This window comes from Xylocopa sonorina, chromosome 1 (assembly GCF_050948175.1).
Source record: "Xylocopa sonorina isolate GNS202 chromosome 1, iyXylSono1_principal, whole genome shotgun sequence".
Taxonomy (NCBI): Eukaryota; Metazoa; Arthropoda; class Insecta; order Hymenoptera; family Apidae; genus Xylocopa; species Xylocopa sonorina.
In genome coordinates this window covers 5,435,956-5,455,836 of record NC_135193.1, presented here as the reverse complement: position 1 = coordinate 5,455,836, position 19,881 = coordinate 5,435,956, and the positions used below count along the sequence as shown (strand labels likewise).

The window sequence follows — 19,881 nt, the reverse complement described above, 5'->3', positions numbered from 1 at the left end:
AAAGGGAATTCATTTTAACGCGTAGCGACGTTCATCGATGTCCAATATTTAATTTTCGCCGCGCCACGTGACGCTGGGACCAGTTTTGGATTTCAATTTTTTAAAGAAACGAAAAATCTGTATTATTTAATGAAAGCTCTCTGTGTACTCGATGCCGTAAATAATGAATGTCGAAAAGTTTCGGCGCCGTGCGGTTAAAAAATTCATTCCTATGTGATTCTCTGCATCTACGTGTACTTATTCATTCATTATCTCCATTCTTTTTCCATTGCTCGCGTGATTCTCTTGCATTCCAATAATTACTAGTAACCAGCCCAATTATTTCTTGTGCAATCAATAATATCTTTTATCGCTGACCCAGCTTTCTCGTCATTAATAATGCATTATGTTATAATGCAACGAAGCAAATATGATTCCATTATAACATTTCAATTCCGTGATAAAATTGTTGTATGTAAAAAGTATATTTAATTATCTGTGCCGCCGTGTACGACTTTTTCGAGCATGAAAATTTGATTCGTTTTCCAAAAAATGTACAGGAAAATATGGTCGCATTAAAAATCGGTAAATTTCTGTCACATTTTTGTATTGTTCATACTGACATTTTTAATAGTACTGGAAACGACTGAATTAAAATCGAGATGGACGTTATATTGTCCGCGATTTTCCAATAACTGACGAAATTGGAATATTCCGACAAAGTATTAAAATTCAAATTCTTCCCGGTCGATCCGGCACCTCGTTCGCTGGAGCTACGGGAAAAATGAAAAGCTCCGGCGTTGATCGTACGTTAATGCGAGTAATTTTACCCCTATGTTTAATTCATGCCAGTGATTTAGTTTCTGCGTTTAATTAATGCGCGCAATTTAATTTCTATAATTAATATCGTGACACGGGCAAGCGTACACGACGCTAATCGTAACTCGACAAACATAAATGATGTCGCCTGAAATTTCATTCGCCCATTTATCTGGAAATGAAATTAGCAAAACATTTTGCGATAGTTTACTTTTGGTAATCCACGAAACTGAAAAATACACGTACCTGCTGCGAGATCGGACAATTTTCAGGGAAACGCTCGAATTTATAGTCCTTTTTCGATGAAACACATTCAATCGAGAGCGATATATCATATCAGAGACGATCGGTAGCATCACCACCTACAATGACCGAAGTGTCTTCAGTCACGTTGACGATGATCAGTGGAGCGTGATTGATCGCTGACTGGAGGAAACACGTGTATCCGTCGTTGTACAGAAATACTAATCTTAACAAGACAAACATGCTTACTCTAAATACCCAGATTATGTAATCAGGAAAGTCTATAGGTCTGTACCTCTGTATCTACGTCGATAGATGTAAAATGGCTACTACGTGTGATATGTAATTAATACATGTCAATGACGCAGCTGACGTACAATACTCATCACCTGTGCCTACAATCTATACGAGATTGCATCGCGTCTATGCATATCGCTGAATTCGTTCTGTCGTATAATGCACATGTATATAAATTTGACAGAATCTTTAATAGCAGTGACACGGTTCGCTCGAAAATCATCTTTGTTGCGGGGGTGCATGATGGTCGGATCGTTGCTTGCGAATTGTCCGACACGCCGATACATCATCGCGTGGAGGAAAAACGGGTGGGAAAAAAAATGCTCGGAGACAATAGCTCGAAGTTTAATCTTCCACGCGAGTTCAGCTCGGCTCGTTCAAGCAAAATGAAGCGTAAGCGGGCAAAGAAAGGAGCGAGGGGAAATGGTAGTTTTATGAGAGGCGTTCTTAATTTTCCAAGTGTCACGGGTCAGCGTGGCCCGGCAAAGCAACAGCAACTGTCGCTGCAGGATCATCGATCAGCGCTACATAACGAGAGAGAGTGAGAGAGAGAGGCCAGGGAGTAACTGCAAACGCTTACCCTGGACGTTCAACCTGTTTCGAATGGCATACCGCGTAGTTCGACCTCATATTCGTCATGATTTATTGTATTCACGCGCTCTCCGCTGTACGTGGAAGCGTCAGTTTGTGCAATCACTGGATCATATCTGGATCATAGATTATCGATAGCACCGCGTGCCCTTCGAACGACGCGAGACCGGATAAAAGTTCCCGCGGTTCGCTGGATGGCCATCGAGGAACGAAGCCCAACCGATCAACCGACAAATTGATTCGAAAGATATTCTTTAGAGACGCTGCCAGGCCTTTCCTTCGCCGAGCGGAAAGAGAGAATCATTTCGAATCGATTCGACGTTTCTATCGTCCGCATCGAGACATCGATGTGGGACACCTTTGACAGTTCTCCAACTCGCTAAGAAAATGTTTCCTTCTCTGATTTTATCCCGCGTTAGAGACATTTTCGATTTGATTCGTCGAGAAATTTGTATTCGTAGTGCTCGTATCGATGTCGATTACAGGAGAAATTCTTGAGAATGATTCTAGATGTCGAGATAAACTTTGTTTTTGCAAGAAAGGCTTACGGAAATCCGTAAAGTAGAATGGACTAATGATAGAAGTTTCTGAGATAACGCGATAGGTGAGAAAATCCTACGTGGCTGCTCGCGGACCCACCTGTAGAACTTTTAAAATTGTTTTTCTTGAAAACAAAACTTCAAATGGATTTTCGCCTCTCTTGATTCTCATCTTACTTCGCATTAATCTCGTTGAATAATTAATCGGTTCTTGGCCAGGTCGCAACCTTATTCTTTGTGTACTTCCTCATCATACATTTTTACGACACAACGTAATGGTTCTATTAGAAAGAAAATATAACGTCACTTCCTATCAGCTACTTCGTCGCACCTGCAGAGCAGGTATTACCGTGAATAAAACATTCTTAAACCATTCAACTTGCTTTCTTGCGTCACTTTCTTCCATTGTAAATTGTAAGAAGGACGTGACCTAATTGAATTCTACCATTGGTCCCCCCTATAAAAGTACCTATACAATATCTTCTATTCCTTTAACGCCTTGCATTCTTCAAGCCGTACACTTTATATAACATAAGAGCTAGAATCGCGAAATAAAAATTTACTTTCTCAAACCGACAATGTCCCTGAAAATCCTCTGAGTATAATACATGATCCAATAGCCTAAGAAGTATCTCTGAATCTGATCAGAATTTCCTACCATGATTAACACCCGGAGTGTCTTTGAACCAACTTGTAAATAAAGAAAGATCCGATGGACTTCGAATCCGATCGTTCTACTCGGCTTACCTATCCCGAGCTGCGAATGCACCTTGGCCCGGTGTATTTAAGCTCGTTTAATTGAGATTTCGTTGCCGAAACGGTCGGACAAATTGCAGGGAGCTACGAAATTCGACGGCTATACCCTCTCGAACAAAGCGAAGTTCGGACACGTCGGTCGATTCGCCGACAGCAAGCAGCTGGCTAACCCTGTAAAAGGGAGAATGGAAGAATCTTATAGGATCGATTCGGTGTTCGAGCATCGGCTTTCAGTTTCTTTCTTCGGCTGCAGTTCGTTTCTCTCCTCGTTCCTGCTACATTCTCTAGACAATCCTCGTCTACCAGAGACCGCCCGACGAACACTCCCCCCTCCGTAGTCCACGATCCCTTCCGCGTCCCTTTGGCTCACTCGATATCACCTATATACCCAAGGCTCTTTCAACGGGCGTAAGCGCGCTTAAATACCTGCTGAATCTCGACGAGGCCAGGAAATCACGGACGAGAAGAGTCTCTGAAAAAGGAACGGCTAAAAGGCAACTACGCGAGATGCCACGGCTCTTTCTTTCGATACTCCTCTCTCCTTTCTTCTCCGCCCTTTTCCTTTTCCCACCCTCTCCCATTCTTTCCTTCGTCCCGTCGTGTACACGTGTTGTTCGTTACCTACCCCCTTGGCCCACCTCGCCCTACACGTAACTCCGATGCACGTACATACCCACGATTGCGGTCAAAATTTGCATACGAGTTGCGCGCGATCTCCTTCCGGCAAATTTCGAACCATCCGACAATCTACGTGTGTACGTAGGTACCCCCGGTTTCACCGTGGATACCGGTAGCCGATGAAAAGTTAGATTGCCGGGAATCGTCGAATCCTCTCTGGATCATTTTTCGGGGGAAAAATTCCCGGCACGAAAATATTACGGGTCATTTTTATCTCGAGGCGGTCGTGCGGCTGAAATTACCAGCGCTCTTATTAAAATTAAATATGTCGATTCGCGGAGCTACGTATCTCTGTTTATTCGAGCCACCAAACGGCTATTAGTAATATTACTCGCTCGTCGTACGTAGGAACGCGAACTTTTTTCACCGAACCGCGACGAGTACGAAACTTTCGAAACGGGGACACGATAAAATTAATAAAACTGTCGCCGAAGATAAATCAATATTCCAATATCGCGGCGCTTCATCCGTTCGAATTAATGGTAAACGTTCTTGTACATTTCGCGGGGCTCCTCGCTGGGATACGCGACAGAGAACGAGTATCCCGATAGCGGACGTGTAATAGAAAACAAATCTCGTCGAGAGGGGTGGATGAAAAAAAATATACGTATTTATATCGAAAGGCGAGAAGAGGCTCGCGCGGCTGCGAGGCTCGTGGTCTCGTGATTGTCGAGTAATAACGTGTCAAATAACGTTAAAGCAATATCGTGGAAACGATGGGGAGGCGTATTTCATAGCGGTGGTTAACCTGGAAACCGGCGAGAGACACTTCAAAGGTGCCAAAAAGGCTTGACGGTTGCGCGCGAAATAACGGCCGAAAGTATCCCGTTCTCGGCGCCGGCAGCCACGTGCATAAATTCGTGGGACAAACTGCCATTGCAGGGGTTTCGCGTGGCTACGCCCTTAGGTGCAATGCATTGCGCGGCTGCGGTACACTCGGAGGTGTAACCGGGCACACCAATTCGCGTGCATACAGACCGTGGCAAAAAGGCGGGACGATTGTGTCGCGAAACGTTCGTTTCGAAAACCGTTCAACGCTCGAAAACCAGTTTTTTTTCCTGGATATATACTGTCTGTTTGAGGCCTAAAGGCACGCGACGAAACGCGAAGTGAAAAATTGCAACCAATTAATATCAGCGCGTTCCACAACAGTTTTACGTTCCATGGAAAATCCTTTAAAAACTACCGCCGAACATTCTATTCAGAATGGAATGACAGCTTCCGCGGCTGGATTTTACAAAGTGACGAGCAACAATCGTGGCTGACAATGGAAGTATTCACTCTCAGCCGCCGCGCGTGTAACATTATGCGCGCGTTATTACATTTGAATTGCAATAAACGCGCGACGGAACCGCTTATATTCATCAAAGGAGAATAGCCGAGTGGATCTCTGTTATACATACGAAATTTCTATACCCCACAAATTTCATGTTCGACTATTCGCTCGTTAAAGCGAACCCTATATTTTTATGCTGAACACACATTTCCGTGCAGGAAAGGATGATCGATCGTACAACCAGTCTCGAGCGTTTAACCGAGCACCCTGATACGTTTCGAGGGGGAGCGTTAAACATCGCGCGAATAAAACAATTCACGATATTATTATCGAATCGTCGCGCATTATCGAGCGTAAAAATAAAAAAAAAAAAACTCGCCAAGTTTCGTCCAGAGATCGTGGAAGTTCGCAGACGTACCTGACGGGTTCAGGTGCGGGGGCCATAGTGCTCGTAGCCGTGTACGTGTGTTTGCGTACACACTGTTATACTTTGTCGTCGCGGTTCGTCGTAAACTGCAACGTTCGCCAACAATCGTCGCCCCTGCGAACGAGAAACGCGCGACGTTGGTGTCATCCTTGTCGCAACGTGGTAATCCCGTCTCTGGTTTTCAACGACCGACCGCCACCCCTTTGAGCTTCTCGTCGCGTCTCTTGGCTTCCCCGGGCGGTGTCAGGCCTTCGACGAATACAGCCATCGAGTACACACGCGCGACACAGCCTGGCTGGAACGCGTTTTCTCGGTTTTCTCTAATTGAACGGAGCACCGTGGATTTAACCCCTTGCACGAGTCGCGTCGGTTGTTTACTCTCGAGCCTACGCGCGCTGTGTGCCCAATTTTCTCCTCTCCGGCTAATTGCCTTGTGACCTTCGTGTCGGCGCTGGTTCTTCGGCGAATTCAATTAAAGACGCGGTGCAACGAGGACCGTCGGAAATTACTTCATTGCGAATTCGTTGGGGGAATGTCGGGAGGGATAAGGATCTTTGTATGATCGAGTGTGTTGGATTTATACCGATGCACCATTCCAAAAGACGACTAGCAGAAATGTATGTCAAATTCCAGGAACGCTAGCTGAATTAGATCCTCGTCGAATATTAACGAGTAACCATTGCTTGCTCATAATTCACGAATTCGATCGTAATCATTTTCGTACCGTCCCTGAATTGAATTTCGAGCCTGACCGCCTAAGGGGTGAAATTTATTTATCAACTAGACGCGATCGCTCCCAGGAGCAAAGATAAGCATCAACGCTGCGGGGGCCATTAATCATTCGAATCGCGGTTTTTCTTCTTAGATATAGCGGGAGGTGTGAATTGCATAATTTTTCAACCAAGGAAATCCGGGCACTCGTGCTCGCAGTGTATCCAACGCGCACACGTTTGTCCCGACTGACATGGATTTGACAAATCGTTGAAGGCGAGCAATGCACATGTGTATCCGGTGGAAATGAATTTTTCCGCGTTCCCCGTTCTCGCTTCCACGATTAATCGATAGCAATCTTAACGCGATACCATGAGAAATCGGTGGAAGCGCGAAACACAATTTCTGTACGATATAAGTCTACTTTCAAATTTTTCTTTTAAATTACAGTTGGCATTATTAGGACTATTCCTATGTACTACCTTAACTTCGATATATTCCTTTAAACGTGTACGGGTTATTTAACTTGTATAACGCGAATTTGATGACACGAAACGCTTCATCGATCTCGCGCGGAACTCTACTGCACGTACTTTAAAGTGGAACTCGATACGAATCTCGGTGGCACAGCCAAGGATGGCGTTTCTCGTTAACAATGACCCACGACCATTCTTTTCAAGGGTTTCGAAGAAATGGCTTCAGCAGATCGTCTATGATCAAAGTGCCCGCAGATGTAATTTCACAACATCAACTTTGATCCCCCGTAGTGGAACGTCGTTGGTGGCGAAACTTTTTCGGATAATTAGTGTTGGGTTCGCTTGGCTTGCAGGCGTTCTTACTTGAGCCAATATGCGGGAATCGTTAGAGAAATCAGGAAAGGGACGTAACTGTTCGGAATTTTCCAACGTGTTTCTAAATTCCGTCCCTTTTTCAATTTTTACCGTCATTTCTAGTTCGTTAAATCGCGTTTAAACGTATCTGTCGTGAATTTGAATGCGCTCATCGAATACGAGGATAGATTCGGACAACGAATCGTTACCGGAACGGGGTACAATGTTTCCTCCGCGAGTTTCTTCCATTTTTAGCTTTCATTTATTCGACTTTCGTCTCTCTCTCCTTTTTTTCAAATAAATTCCATTGCAGTTTCTGAATGCGTATATATTCCGGCGTTCCCCGTCTCTCCCGAGGAGCAAACCGCAAAACGAATAAACAAAAACGACTCACGATGGACGAGATACTGTTCGCACTGTCCGCTGTTCCCTTCCGCGTTTCCGCGCGCGGCACTGTTTCATTTTCACGTTTACTCGAATTTACGACAGACGTTCATCGAAATAATAATAAATCGCGGTGGACGGAAGCATTTGTTACATTTAAAAGCGAGTTACTCATCGTTCGTGGACAGGAGGGAAATATACGGGCATGTTCGTTCTTATAGCGACCGTGTTCGTTGAATCGATGTATGCATTACTTGTTAAACGTTACAACGATACATTGATTCGTGCGTTAAATCGGATTTGAAGCGCGGCACGGCAAAAAGTCCTTCGGAAATTATTCGAGTCGATAATAAGCGTATCGATCGTGTACAGCGGTTCAATTGGTGTGCATGGATATGATCAAACATTCCTCTTAGAATCCAATTGTTCGGTGTAACACGTTGAAGGAGCGAATCATTAACGTGTAGCATCTCTCATACCAACCGCAAATTTCCATTAATTCCGCGAGATCCGTGCCTCCCGCGAATCCCCATCGACGTATCGATCTAGTCAATTACCATCGTATCGGTGATATCGAATGTTCCCAAATCCAAAGAACGAGCGCGATGCAATTTTACCGATGAGCCGGTCCGCGGTCGAACGATGCTGGCAAAGCTAGCGGCAGGATGCCGCTAAATTTTCGACAAATTCTCTCTGGACGCGCACGATTTGATATCGAGCGCGAATCGCTGTTCCCCCTAAGCAAATAAATAATTCACGAAAGAGATGAAAAGCGCGAGGAACACGCGAATATCAAGGGGAAGGCGTCTGTATTTTTCCTAACTCGAAAGTTTTAAGTAAATCTTGGCCCGATCCACTTGCGATTCAGCGCGCCTTGGGCCGTTCAACCGAATAACTTACTCTCGACGCCATCGCCGGTTCTCAGAACGATAATGATCCATTAAGAAACTCGGAACTCGGGCATTCCTGTGAATACTCCCAGGGTTAGCTGGGAGAGACGGTTCCGCACAGGAGGCAAGGGAGGGAAAAAATAAGGAAGAGAAAAAAGGGAAACGTTAATCGGAGGAACACGGCGCCGGAAACAGCCGAGTCTTTCGACTTTTCATCGAACTGGAAGGAGTCGTCTTTGTGCTTAACGGACAGTACCCAGCATGCGGTAGCGATGGTGTGGGGCACGGATGAAGGGTTGGGCGCTGGAAACGAAGGGTTCGCTACCCGATTCCAGACGAACGGATTTCGTTAAAAGCAGATTTACATTTCCTCTTCCACCGCGTCCACTCTCTCTCTCTCTCTCTCCCTCTCTCTCTCCCTCTTCCCTATTCTTCGTTTGCCGTCTCTATTTTTCTCGCTACGTCGTAAACGTTTCCCTGACGGCTCTCGTGCAGCAGGGTTCCCGCGCGACTGAATTCCTCGTTCCTTCCTCTAACGGCTGGAAATTCAGCGACGAATTCACGTTTGATCTCCTCCTAGGTGGAGTCCACGAAACACCAACCGCAGGCGTATCCGCAACAGAGGTGGGATTACAACGACGCCGCACCCCACGCCGATCAACCGGAGAATCTTCAATGGATCGAGATCAGGGTGAACCTTCAACCGTTCCATTACTCGAACGGCCAGCTGAATTTACGATGCAGCGGTCACATTCCCGGCTTATATTCGAAGACGAGCGAGGTGCAACTAGGAGCTGGACTGCGTGAACCCGTACCAGAGAGAGGTAATGCCAAATTTTATGCTGACCCTGATCATCGAACCCGCGTACACTTGCACGCACTCAACGCTGACGTACGCAACTTTCCACGTTTCCGACTAACGAACGAATTATTGTTAACTCTGTACGAGGTTAACTTTTTCTTATCGCCAATTAGGTTAATATGAGGAGCGCCAGTTTGACGAATATCAAACGTTAATATCAGACTGTGCGCGAGAACAAATAGGAGCAAAAGCGTCTAAACGTACACCCTTTTCATCCCTTTTTTTAAACCAGACAAACCGTACAAAGAATAGATTGAAAAAGCCACAGAAACTATCTGAACACAAAGACATGCACTCAGCGAAATTGAACCACTTAAAAATTTCTGCACGACAAAGAGAGGGAGTTTCCCCTTTCAGTGGGATTTCCCGTTTCGATTTCATTCATATTCCCGGTACATTCTCCGGCGACGCATGCGTGTCCATCGATCAGCTGGCGATGGGATTCGCAGCAAATCCGGGAAGTGGCCATTCGCTCCTCTTTTTTAGCCGATTTCGACACGGCGGGCAAACACACCTGGCCAACGAGGTACCCGCTTGCGGCTAGTTGACGTACGCTGCGGGTAATAGTTGCACGCTCGGGCCACCTAGCCGGGGGATTAGCCGGTCGGTCGCACAGGCTAATAAATTTCGAGAGTTAGGGTCCACCCACTCGAAATCGGAAAGGAAGCCTCCGGTGCACGCTGCGCTGGCTTCCTGCACGCGACGTCGACGAGATTTAATTGGCCGGCCCTGGCTAGAACCGAGGCCCCTATTACCCTCACGTATCGCCTCCTACCACCATTCTTTCTTGCCGACCTACACGTCGTTCCCAGTTCCAAACGGAATTCCTGTCGCGAGTTACTTGACATCTTATGACGTCGCGCGGCTATTTTACATGCTGCGACGCGACGGCCCGTCACTGCTTCTCGACGCGACGCTTCGAAATTATCGTGGCGAACGTAAACTTGTTCGAGCAATTGTAATTTTTACGTTAGAAACTTGTTCTGGGTAAATCGACATCCGTATTTTTTAACGTCAAGTCTGTCAGAAGTGGTTACGATGGATTTTCACTGTGCCACGTTTGTGGCACTCTGTAAATGTTTAAGGCATTCCCTGGTGACTTATGTGGATGATAAATATCGATACGTATTTCGATACTTAAAAATCTATTCTCGATATAGCGCTGGACGAACGAAATTTACTTAGCAAAATTTATTAAGCCGTGTCAGTGAATATTTCCTCCCACTTTCAGCGCTAATAGCATTATTCTTTTCACGGTGTACGGTTTGTTATCTCTTTATGGGAATTAGATTCTGGCTGATTGCATAGAGATTCTTATTATCTGCACTGCGGCAATGCGCGCGGCTTTTCAAATCCAGCAGAAAGCCGCGATTGAAATAATTATTTTGCCGCCGCGGGAACGAGTAACGATGTCATTCTCTTAACAAAAGGCAATGAATTATATTCCATCCGGGCGGAGTATTGACCAACGGAGTTCTCTCGCAAACAGGAGAAAAAAAAGGAAACTTAAAATTTCATCCTGTTTTCATCGACGAGCACCGCCGTCCGATTAAATTGAATTTTAGCACGTGCAAGTAGAATATGATGGATAGCGTCAGGCCGACGCGTCGGCTCCGTTGTCGGATTAAAACGCGTACAGCTCACTAGCATCCTACGCGAGAATCATTTCACTGTTAGATATTCATAGCGGTAGTGCTGGTTTTGTATTTATTTCTCTCAACTAATTATATAATTAACTCTGACCAAAGTTAAAGCCATTTCCTGCGGTTACAGAAAGTCCTTAGACCAAGAAAGTGGTTAGCATTTTTTCTACAACTAAATTTAAGGATTACCATTCTGTTCTCTTATTAAAAATTTATTAGAAAATTCTGCGCGCGATGCTATATGGATAGACGTGGATTACGTTTGATTATTTCATTATTTATTAAAATGCGTCAAATTGATACGGATTTTTAAGCGCTAAGCTTGTCAATATCGCGTGTGTACCGCTTTAATCCATTGACTATCGCGGGATCATGTTGTTCCGGGATAGACAATCAGCTATGCGGCGGTAAACCAGAGTTATTTGGGATAGGCAATCAACTATGCAGTGGTAAACCGAGATATCTCACGTGATACGAAGGGAAAGTACGTATATGGGTCAACAGTAGCAATACACAACGTTATTGTGATCGGTGTATCGCAGAAATCCAGAATTGTTTGAGCATGGATATACCAAACATGTTAATGGTAGACATGCGCATCGTGTTTTAAACAATTCGAGGCGCAGGAGAAACCTTACGCTATACGTTCGCAGTATAATTAATTACGAATTACTATCGGTAACGACCAAGTCGTATCGTTCGTACATACATCGAAAGAATATCATAAAGACTTTAATCATTTATATTTTCATATATTTAAATTTAAATGAAAAGTTCAATTTATCTAATTATATTGTCTCAGACGCGTGTATTTCTCGTAGTTCCTTCTTCTAGCTCCGCTTCACATTGTTAATTATATTATAGATATCATAATTCCTTTGAAGTTCCTCCGTCCCCGCAAGCAGTGCACGCGTAAGTCGGGCTACAAGCAACAATGGAACTCTTTTCGAGTCTTTTGTATCCTCTCTTTTCCAGTAGAATCGTAGCTACGTAAGATTCGGGCTCGTTGAGAAACTTGCTTCGCAAAGATGCCGGCTGTCGAGCACTCCGCGCGGTCGTTTCGAAAGTTCGCCTCTTCGTCTGACCCTCTTCTCTCTTGACCCCTTTAAAACCGGCGTCCTTTCTCATCGGCTCGCTTTCCGTCTCACTCCCGCGAACCCTAACTCTCCGTCCCGGAGCCTTCATTCCACTGGCTTCACGAATCTCTTCCGGAATCCCCGGACGCTGATCTCACGTGTACGACGACCAACTGAAAGGGGAGAAAAAGAGCCCGACCGCCTTTGGATTTCTCTTTACGGACCTTCAGGATTGCGCGATAAATCGTTAATGGTTTTTTAGTTGGATGGTTATCCGCGCACACGCGATCTCCCATGGAGTTTCCACCGGTTGCGATGTACCCTTCGTCTAGCACTGTCACGTTTGGATTTGTTAATGTCGAGGGGGAAGTTAAAAGATGAAAGCGTATCGTGATGACAGGGAAACAAGTGTTCAGTTGTACGGATTTGATTTTTGAAGCTTAAAGGTTCCGTAAGATCAAATTTGCACCGAACGATTATTCTTCTAACGCGTTTCTTATAATTAACCAGTTGAGTATTGAATATTCGTAACTTGAAACTTTCTGTGAACGGTAGGACCTATCTGCAATTATAATCTGTCTAAAAGCGGTATTTATTCCTATTTCGCGAATTGCATAAAATATGAATTGATTATGTCGTTTTTAATTAAGCTATCGCTTTGACTGTGACTAGGTCAATTTGAAATACATAGCACCTGACAACTCGAAACGGATTACCCTCGCAGTGAACAAAAGAGATACTAGATGAAACCAAAAGCCTCGCATCCGAATCGTATTTCCTTGTACCGTCGAAAGTAATGGAAATATTAAATCGGACGAGATAGACGGGATGCATGCATATGCTATTGAAGGATAAGTGCTTCTTATCTCTCATTGAAACGCCAAGTGGCCGAGTCCGCGTAAGAGCAACCGAGTATCACGATAACTCGACGCGCTTCACCAAAGCGTGCTTATTTCAAGGGCGTATCATAGGTTTATTCAGGTTCTCGTGCCACTCGACGAGTGGCGTCCGTTATCAGACTTCGCATACTTGATTATTCGAGCGGTTTCGCGGCCGTGTGCATACGCTATTTTCCAACGTTCACGTGGGGAGGACAGGGGATAAACTCTGGCCCGATCGACTAACAACCGAGACGAGAATGACGACATCGACCGTGTAGCTTATCGTCTGCACGGGTCCGCCCGATGCAACACGGCCATCCTGGTGAACCAACCCCATGCAGATAGGGAAATATTCGGCCGTACGGTTCGTGGATACGCGGGTCTAAATGCTTCTGCCGTTCCACCGGCTGCGATAACAGTGGTTCAACCATCTGTTCCTTTCGGAATTAAGAAACAAACGTGGTAACCTTCTCCGCTATATTTCTGGGGATTCTAGTTAAATGCTTGATATATTGTTCGAATATAATGTGTCTGTTCCACGTTACGTGGAGATACCGCTGCTGTGGACGCTATCGAGCGATCGATCAACGATACCTAACGGCGTGATTATCGAAAGTGTCTCCAGGTCGATTATTTTGACCGATGCGCCCGGGGATATCGAAGGAATCACTTTTGGGAGTTAGCCGAGCGTGAGGGAATGCTAGGCGCGGTCAAGCTGAAGAAAAATCTATATAAAAATTTCCTCGTTTCGCCGTTCGCTCGAGTAATTGGAGCATTTCTCGTCCGGTCAGGCTGGATCCTTTTATTAGCCTGGTCTTTTCATGATTGATCGACCGTCCACGGGGTTTCAACTCAGCCTTCGAGGATGTGTTAATTCCCGCGATATTGGTATCATTGATTACAATTCGGAGCACGATTTACGCTCGATTGTACGTTGACTGATGTTGACCCATCTCGCCGCCGGAAATCGTACGTTTCTTTGCTTGTTTGGACGGAACTAATTTTGATAGAAGACAAATGGTGTTTCCGCGAGGAGATCTTCTTCTCTCTCGTGCTTCTTTACTCTCGCGTCTCGCGAAATTTCGACCCTCCCCTGGGAGCAGGTTCATCTGTATACGCGGTAGCGCAACAACGTCTTTTATCCCATATTTCCCAAGTAAATCGTTTCTGTAAAACTTTCGAGTACTCGTGTCACGAACTTTGGAATGCCAGCTCATGAAGTTGTCTGGAGAGTTTTTATATCAAGGACTCTCTCGGATTTCCCTGCAGCTTAAGCCTCGCGCACTACTCAGAACCCACGGTCACTTCAATTCCGCTGAAAAGTTCTTAACCGGAAACCCATAGAACAATCTTGCAAGCTGCTTTCACATGTACATTGCATTTTTATACGTTACCCCGACGATTTCACCGACTACTCCCTTCAGAATTCACTTCGGTACGATCAGAAGTTTTCTGTTTTTGCTGCGTTTTTCCACGTTACACGTTTTCCGTATCAATGTAAAGTCAAAGCATTTCAATAAGTTCACAAAAACATCAAACATCGGCTCTGAATTCAAAGTTGCACGTCGATTTCCTGAATTACACACACGTGTAACATCCTCGAACAACATCCACTCGCGCTTCCGTGTAGCAAGTTCGTCCATGGCGTATGCAAAATTCAAGGAGTTACTTCAAAAATACCAGTTAGCCCTCTGACGTTTCATACCAGTGTTTGCGGCCCTTCAAAAGTTTCCTCGAAGAATAAATTGAAATTTATGTGTCACGTCGCATTAACCGCGAGAAGAGAAGCGTTTCTAAACTTTGCCGGGTAAATTTTAATTTTGAAACATTTTAAAATTCTCGTACAATTAAAACAATTTTAAATACATTTCCTCGTTACGCACCGCTCAAAGTATTTCTCTGTTGATGATAAATCTGAACTCGACGGAACTCTGGTGCTGCAAGCCATCCGAAGTATCTCGAGTACTTACGAGAACAGCGTAAGAAGTCCGCAGCTTGACTCTACCCGACGCATTTGCATTTCGATCGACCGTGTTACACTTTAGCGCTTACCTCGAATCCGTCCCGGCAAAAAACGTGTCCATTACCGTCACGGAGGATTGATACGTCAAGAAAGAAGCCGGGTCACCGTCTAATTCGGAAGCGGTCTGGTTCGTTCGCTACCTTTCCCATCGGATCCCCGGGTATCGACGTTACAGGAATTCGTTCGTGGCCCGCAGTCGCGGTAATTTCATTTCGCTCACACTCAGCCTCTTTTTGCAGGCTACTGCGCGTGTTCACCCATTCGTACGTCGTATTACTCCCTGGCCCGTGGTCCGCAGAATTGTTTTTACGAAATTGACTTTTCCCCGGCCCGAAGGAACAAAGCGACCGGCTGGAAGGCGGAAAATCTATTGACGTTCCGTTTAATACTGTCCTACGCGACACTTTCCACCCGGCTGGCAGCCTTTATTACGTTTCGATATTCCGACGCGGTTTAATCAGGACTGGTGAAGAGGACGTGAACGGAGGAAGGACCCGCGGGTAATGGTTGGGTTTTTTGGTAATGTCACGGCTGTCGCTATGGTTACTCGCTAAGTCTTCGCACAACCGTTCGGTTACGAGAAAAACGAGAGTCTTATCGATTTCTCCTTTCCTTTCGTCTTAGAGCTCCGTGATATTTTATAACAACTAATGTATTGTGACAACGCAAGCATCAAAGAACGAAAAAGGAAAAGCGGACCAATGATTCGACATAGTCGGATGAGAAATTTTCAAGTCAGAAGGATAGCTAGCAATCGTCCGTCACTAGTTTCACTGATGCTCTTGTATTAGCCTTTTTATCGGACTGTTCTTAATGAGACTATCGACGTCTGACGTCGCGAACGTCAGGATCGCGTTTTATGGGGCTAATGGGAGGCACATATCAAACAGTACTCTTGACCAAGTTAGGTGACAAGTACAGCTCGCAGCGTGGTACGGTGTAATAACATTGCACGCGCACGTTTGTCTGTTCCAGTGACGTCCGAGAACGGAAGCGAAGCACCCACGGCCGTCTACTTGACGATGCTGATGCTGTGCATGCTGCAGCTGCTTCTGAGATAGTCACGATACGCCTGAGGCCACGGAAAGGGAGCCCATGGGCGTCGCACGACAAACAGCGCACTAGTCAAAAGGAGGAGCAGGAGGAAAGGAAAAGGGGGCAGTTTAAGGGTGAACCGAACCGACGCCGGGAAAGCAAATAATAAGATCGTCGAATCGACACTGGTATTACGTGTTTTTTAGCGCATTTGGTTCGGAGATGAACGATCGCGAATGCCACCGCTTTCATTGTTACATTCACGTCGTACGTCCCCGACTTAACGATCGCGAGACGGTTCGTTGATACGCTTATTTCGATTATCGTGGGAGGAACGCCACCATCGCGTTCGATTCAGGGACAAAAACGGTTGTTCCGTCGGTTCGAGGAGGTAGTACACGCGCGGATCCTTCGCTAGGAGAAGACAGCCGTAGTTCGCGGTATAATGCTCAAATGGTACAGCGTTTGGTAAGTAACGAAGGCCCGATCCTTCGAGGACAGAGATAGAGATGACTGGCTTTGAAGTCGAGCCGTAGCGCGATGTCGCGTATACGTACGTACAGACACGTTTCCACTTCAAAGAGTCACCGCCGTTCCCCGACGTACGTATATTCTCTTCCGGTCCCTATTGGCGAACGCTGCAAGACGAACGCAACGGGCCAAAGGTAAAGAGAGCCTGGCCCGTGAAACGTGAAGTCCCGAACAACGATAAACCAGCACTATCCAGCACGCGTCCCTATTTCGTCTTTCAATACGAGAACATGATCGAATGTCCTGCCATTATTCCGGCTAAAGATGCATGTCACGACGCCCTCTACGTCATTCCGTCGTGTCCGTGTTCAGCCATTGTTCGCGAGCCAGGTGAAGGACCCGTGGAATCGATCCAACGATTTTCATGCGAACGGGCTAGTCAAGTGGCACTCGCCTAACTCCTAACTTCTCCTTTCCCTCTATTCTACTCGTGTGTCCTACGTAGCAAGGGAAATGCTACTTACGCTTTCGCGGGGCGACGTACTCGCGGGGAGGGAAACGCGCGCATACTTACACGTTCGTCGCGATCGTGGGGTGTGAGAGAGAAAGAGAGAGAGAGAAAAAGAGAGAGAGAGAGAGAGAGAGTGAGTTCGCTTTGGGGAAACGTGTAATAATAGTGTACGGTGGATAGAGCAGGAGCTAGATTTAATTTCATTTATTTTTACGAATGGTCTATGTGTTATTATAAATTTGATACATAGAGTGATCGGTAAATGTGTTTTCGAGACTGCGTTCACGGGTACTCACACTGTCTGAATAAATTGTCGTTGAATAATCGGGCGTGTAGGAAGTCGTACGTGCCGCGTCGTTTATTCGTAGTTTTAAATTTGACGGACAATTGATTACCGCTGGTGTTTCGAGAAAACGTTTCTCAATCGGTCTATGTATACATCTCGTATGGTTAAAAGTGATGGGAAGCAGTTTTTATAAATACCGTAAGGTCTTACTAATTTGTGCTGCTCTTGGCGAAAAGCATTCTTTCGATTTTAACAGGGAAGCGAATATACCAAAATGTCACCACTACTTAAAACCCTGTATAATACTAGCCATAGGATTTAGAGACGAACGTAAAATCAAAGGTACGAGCGATAATTACAAATTATGTCAAAAGTCCTGTCGGATATCGCGTATGCGGAAACGACTGGCGACCCATATGCATACACATACACCCTTGCGCGAAGCGAATCGAGGGACGCGAGTCAAAAAGTGTTCCCCGGAGAAGTGCGGGACTCTTTTTTATGTTTTCTCCCAGCGCGTGTGCTCGAATATTTTTCTGTTTGCCAGCGTATAAGTTGTGTCAACAATCAAGCTTCTCTTTCGCATAAAACGTTCCGCGGAATACGAGTTTGTTGTGGCTATACCTGGTTGGAAGACGCGGGATCGATCGTTCGACGAAAGGAAGAGGAAAATCGAGGCTGGAACAGAGGCTCAGACGCAACGTTCATCGTTCCCTTCGTCTGCCCTCTTTTTAATACTACGGTGTGAGAGGGGGGAGGGGGGTATGAAAGGTTTCCGGCCTAGCATGAAAAACGGCGCAATATCGCTTGACAAATTATTTCATTTTTCGACGCAGTCACTTTCCGGCTCAATATATTTATTGTAGCAATATTTAAAAGCTTTCACGCCGTTTCTGCAGTCATATCAATCAATTTGAAGTCTGATGTCAGCGTGAAAATTGTTCAGATTCGAATATAAATTAAAATCCAGCGAAGTCAATGTGTCCCGAGTAAACTGCATGAAGCAGCAATTCAAAGCACGATTGATTAACTCTAGCTGTCGCGATGAAATACTTTGATTCTTCCATTTTTATAACCGACATGATTTCACCTAGCCTCGTATATATGTCAGTGCTATCATCGCTTAATTAGCGTCTGTACCGATTGTACGAATCGATTGCTTGTACCAAAACGCTGTCCTGCTAGATGACACCATAATCGATGACACCGAAATCGCTCCAATATGATCAAGAACCGTGGCAAAGATGTAAAATCAAATTAGCGTGGGACAACATGGCACAAAATCACGAACCATGCACGACAATTTGCTTCCTTTATCGGCTAAACCGGAAACTGTTCACTCCGCCCTTTAAAGGAACTGCAAAGCCGCTGGAAGATCCCGTGCGTCTATAAACAGGCCACGTGCCGTGTGTTTCTCCAGCTTGCGGATAGAGAAATAGTTGGTACTATTCCTGTGCGGATACAGCGAAGCACCATTTCGCAACCGGACCGGATCCCTTGGCAAGCTGTGCAGCATTTACGCGGGATTCGCGGCATAAAAAGGTGGACGGTTACAAGGGTGGCGAGGGTTAGACTCTCCAGGAGCAAGTGTATCGGCGATAGCTAAAGCGACGCGTGTATGTAGTGTCAAGCAAGATGAATCGACGTTAAGCATGTAAATTCAGAACTGTATATAAGGATCGGAAGAATAGCGGTCGACAAAGGTATCGTAAAATTTATGGCAGGTGTACGCGTCAAAATTCTCCATGGAGGATATATACTTCGTTTCCCTTTTGTGTTACAAATATATATATATATATTTTTTCTTTTCTAAATATAAGTGTAATCGTTCGAAACGTTTGTGGCATTATTGACCTTTATTATCTGTTACGCAAACCATTTATAACGGTATATTCGTAGTTCACGACAATTGAATCGGTGGTCCGTAGAAGAAAACGAAGACCAATGGAGATCTTGAGGTTTTCATGTCATTGATATTTTCAGATCGTGGCCACAGCACTTTCTTCGTTAAACTATCGATTCAAATTGGCACACGGACACTCCTTAGCTAGTAGAACAAGTATTTCAAATGATTAATAATCTATAAGTTTTTAATACACGCACAGTTTTAAATGCAACGCAACCTCATTTGAGTTAAGTTTAAAGCTGCTTTGAACCCAGTTACGATCATTTCCCTATGAAACTGTCCAAATCTTCGAGGGATTCGTGCAGCCGCGTGCTGCTTCTATCTCGTAGCGAGAGTTGTACAACGAAAACCATTCACTTAGTCACTTATTTCATCCGTGAGACAAATAAGTCGCAGGTGAAACGGGTTGCGAATAAGATACGGTACGTCAGACGAGACGCTCCTTTTTTATATTAACCGACAACGCGGCGTTGTGCTTACTACGTGCGCCATTTCATAAATTCTGTTCTCATTTGTACAATTGTATCTTTCATCCACCGTCGTATCCCCGAGACCGTGGGGGTTTACGAACTGTACACGATCCTGTATAGGGTTTCCGTTAGAGCCCAGCGTAACTTACCGGTAGATACTTTTTCCGCGAGAGGAAAGCACGGGGAGGGGGGAAAAAGTGGGGAATGAATTTTTGTAACTGTACATGCGGCTTTCGAGGAAAATAACGTTGAATGCGAAGCCGCTATGGGTTTACGGAAACACGGATAAACGTAGAA

At 45.3% G+C, this 19,881-nt stretch overlaps 1 protein-coding gene and 1 long non-coding RNA gene across 3 annotated transcripts in view; both read left to right on the top strand.

Moving 5' to 3' along the window:
- Positions 1–16,212, top strand: part of LOC143423999 (uncharacterized) — a 414,599-nt gene extending 398,387 nt beyond the window's left edge. For both annotated transcript variants that reach the window (XM_076895777.1, XM_076895766.1), the window contains 2 exons: positions 9,001–9,244; positions 15,881–16,212. In XM_076895777.1, coding sequence (XP_076751892.1) covers positions 9,001–9,244; positions 15,881–15,966 — 330 coding nt within the window. In that variant the 3' untranslated portion in view covers positions 15,967–16,212. The remainder of the gene's footprint in view (positions 1–9,000; positions 9,245–15,880) is intronic.
- The window catches only part of LOC143424018 (uncharacterized), a 379,502-nt gene extending 361,258 nt beyond the window's left edge, over positions 1–18,244 (top strand). Inside the window, exons 2-3 of the long non-coding RNA XR_013101873.1 lie at positions 16,504–17,007; positions 17,055–18,244. This is a non-coding gene — a long non-coding RNA (uncharacterized LOC143424018). The remainder of the gene's footprint in view (positions 1–16,503; positions 17,008–17,054) is intronic.
- Positions 18,245–19,881: the final 1,637 nt, after the last annotated feature.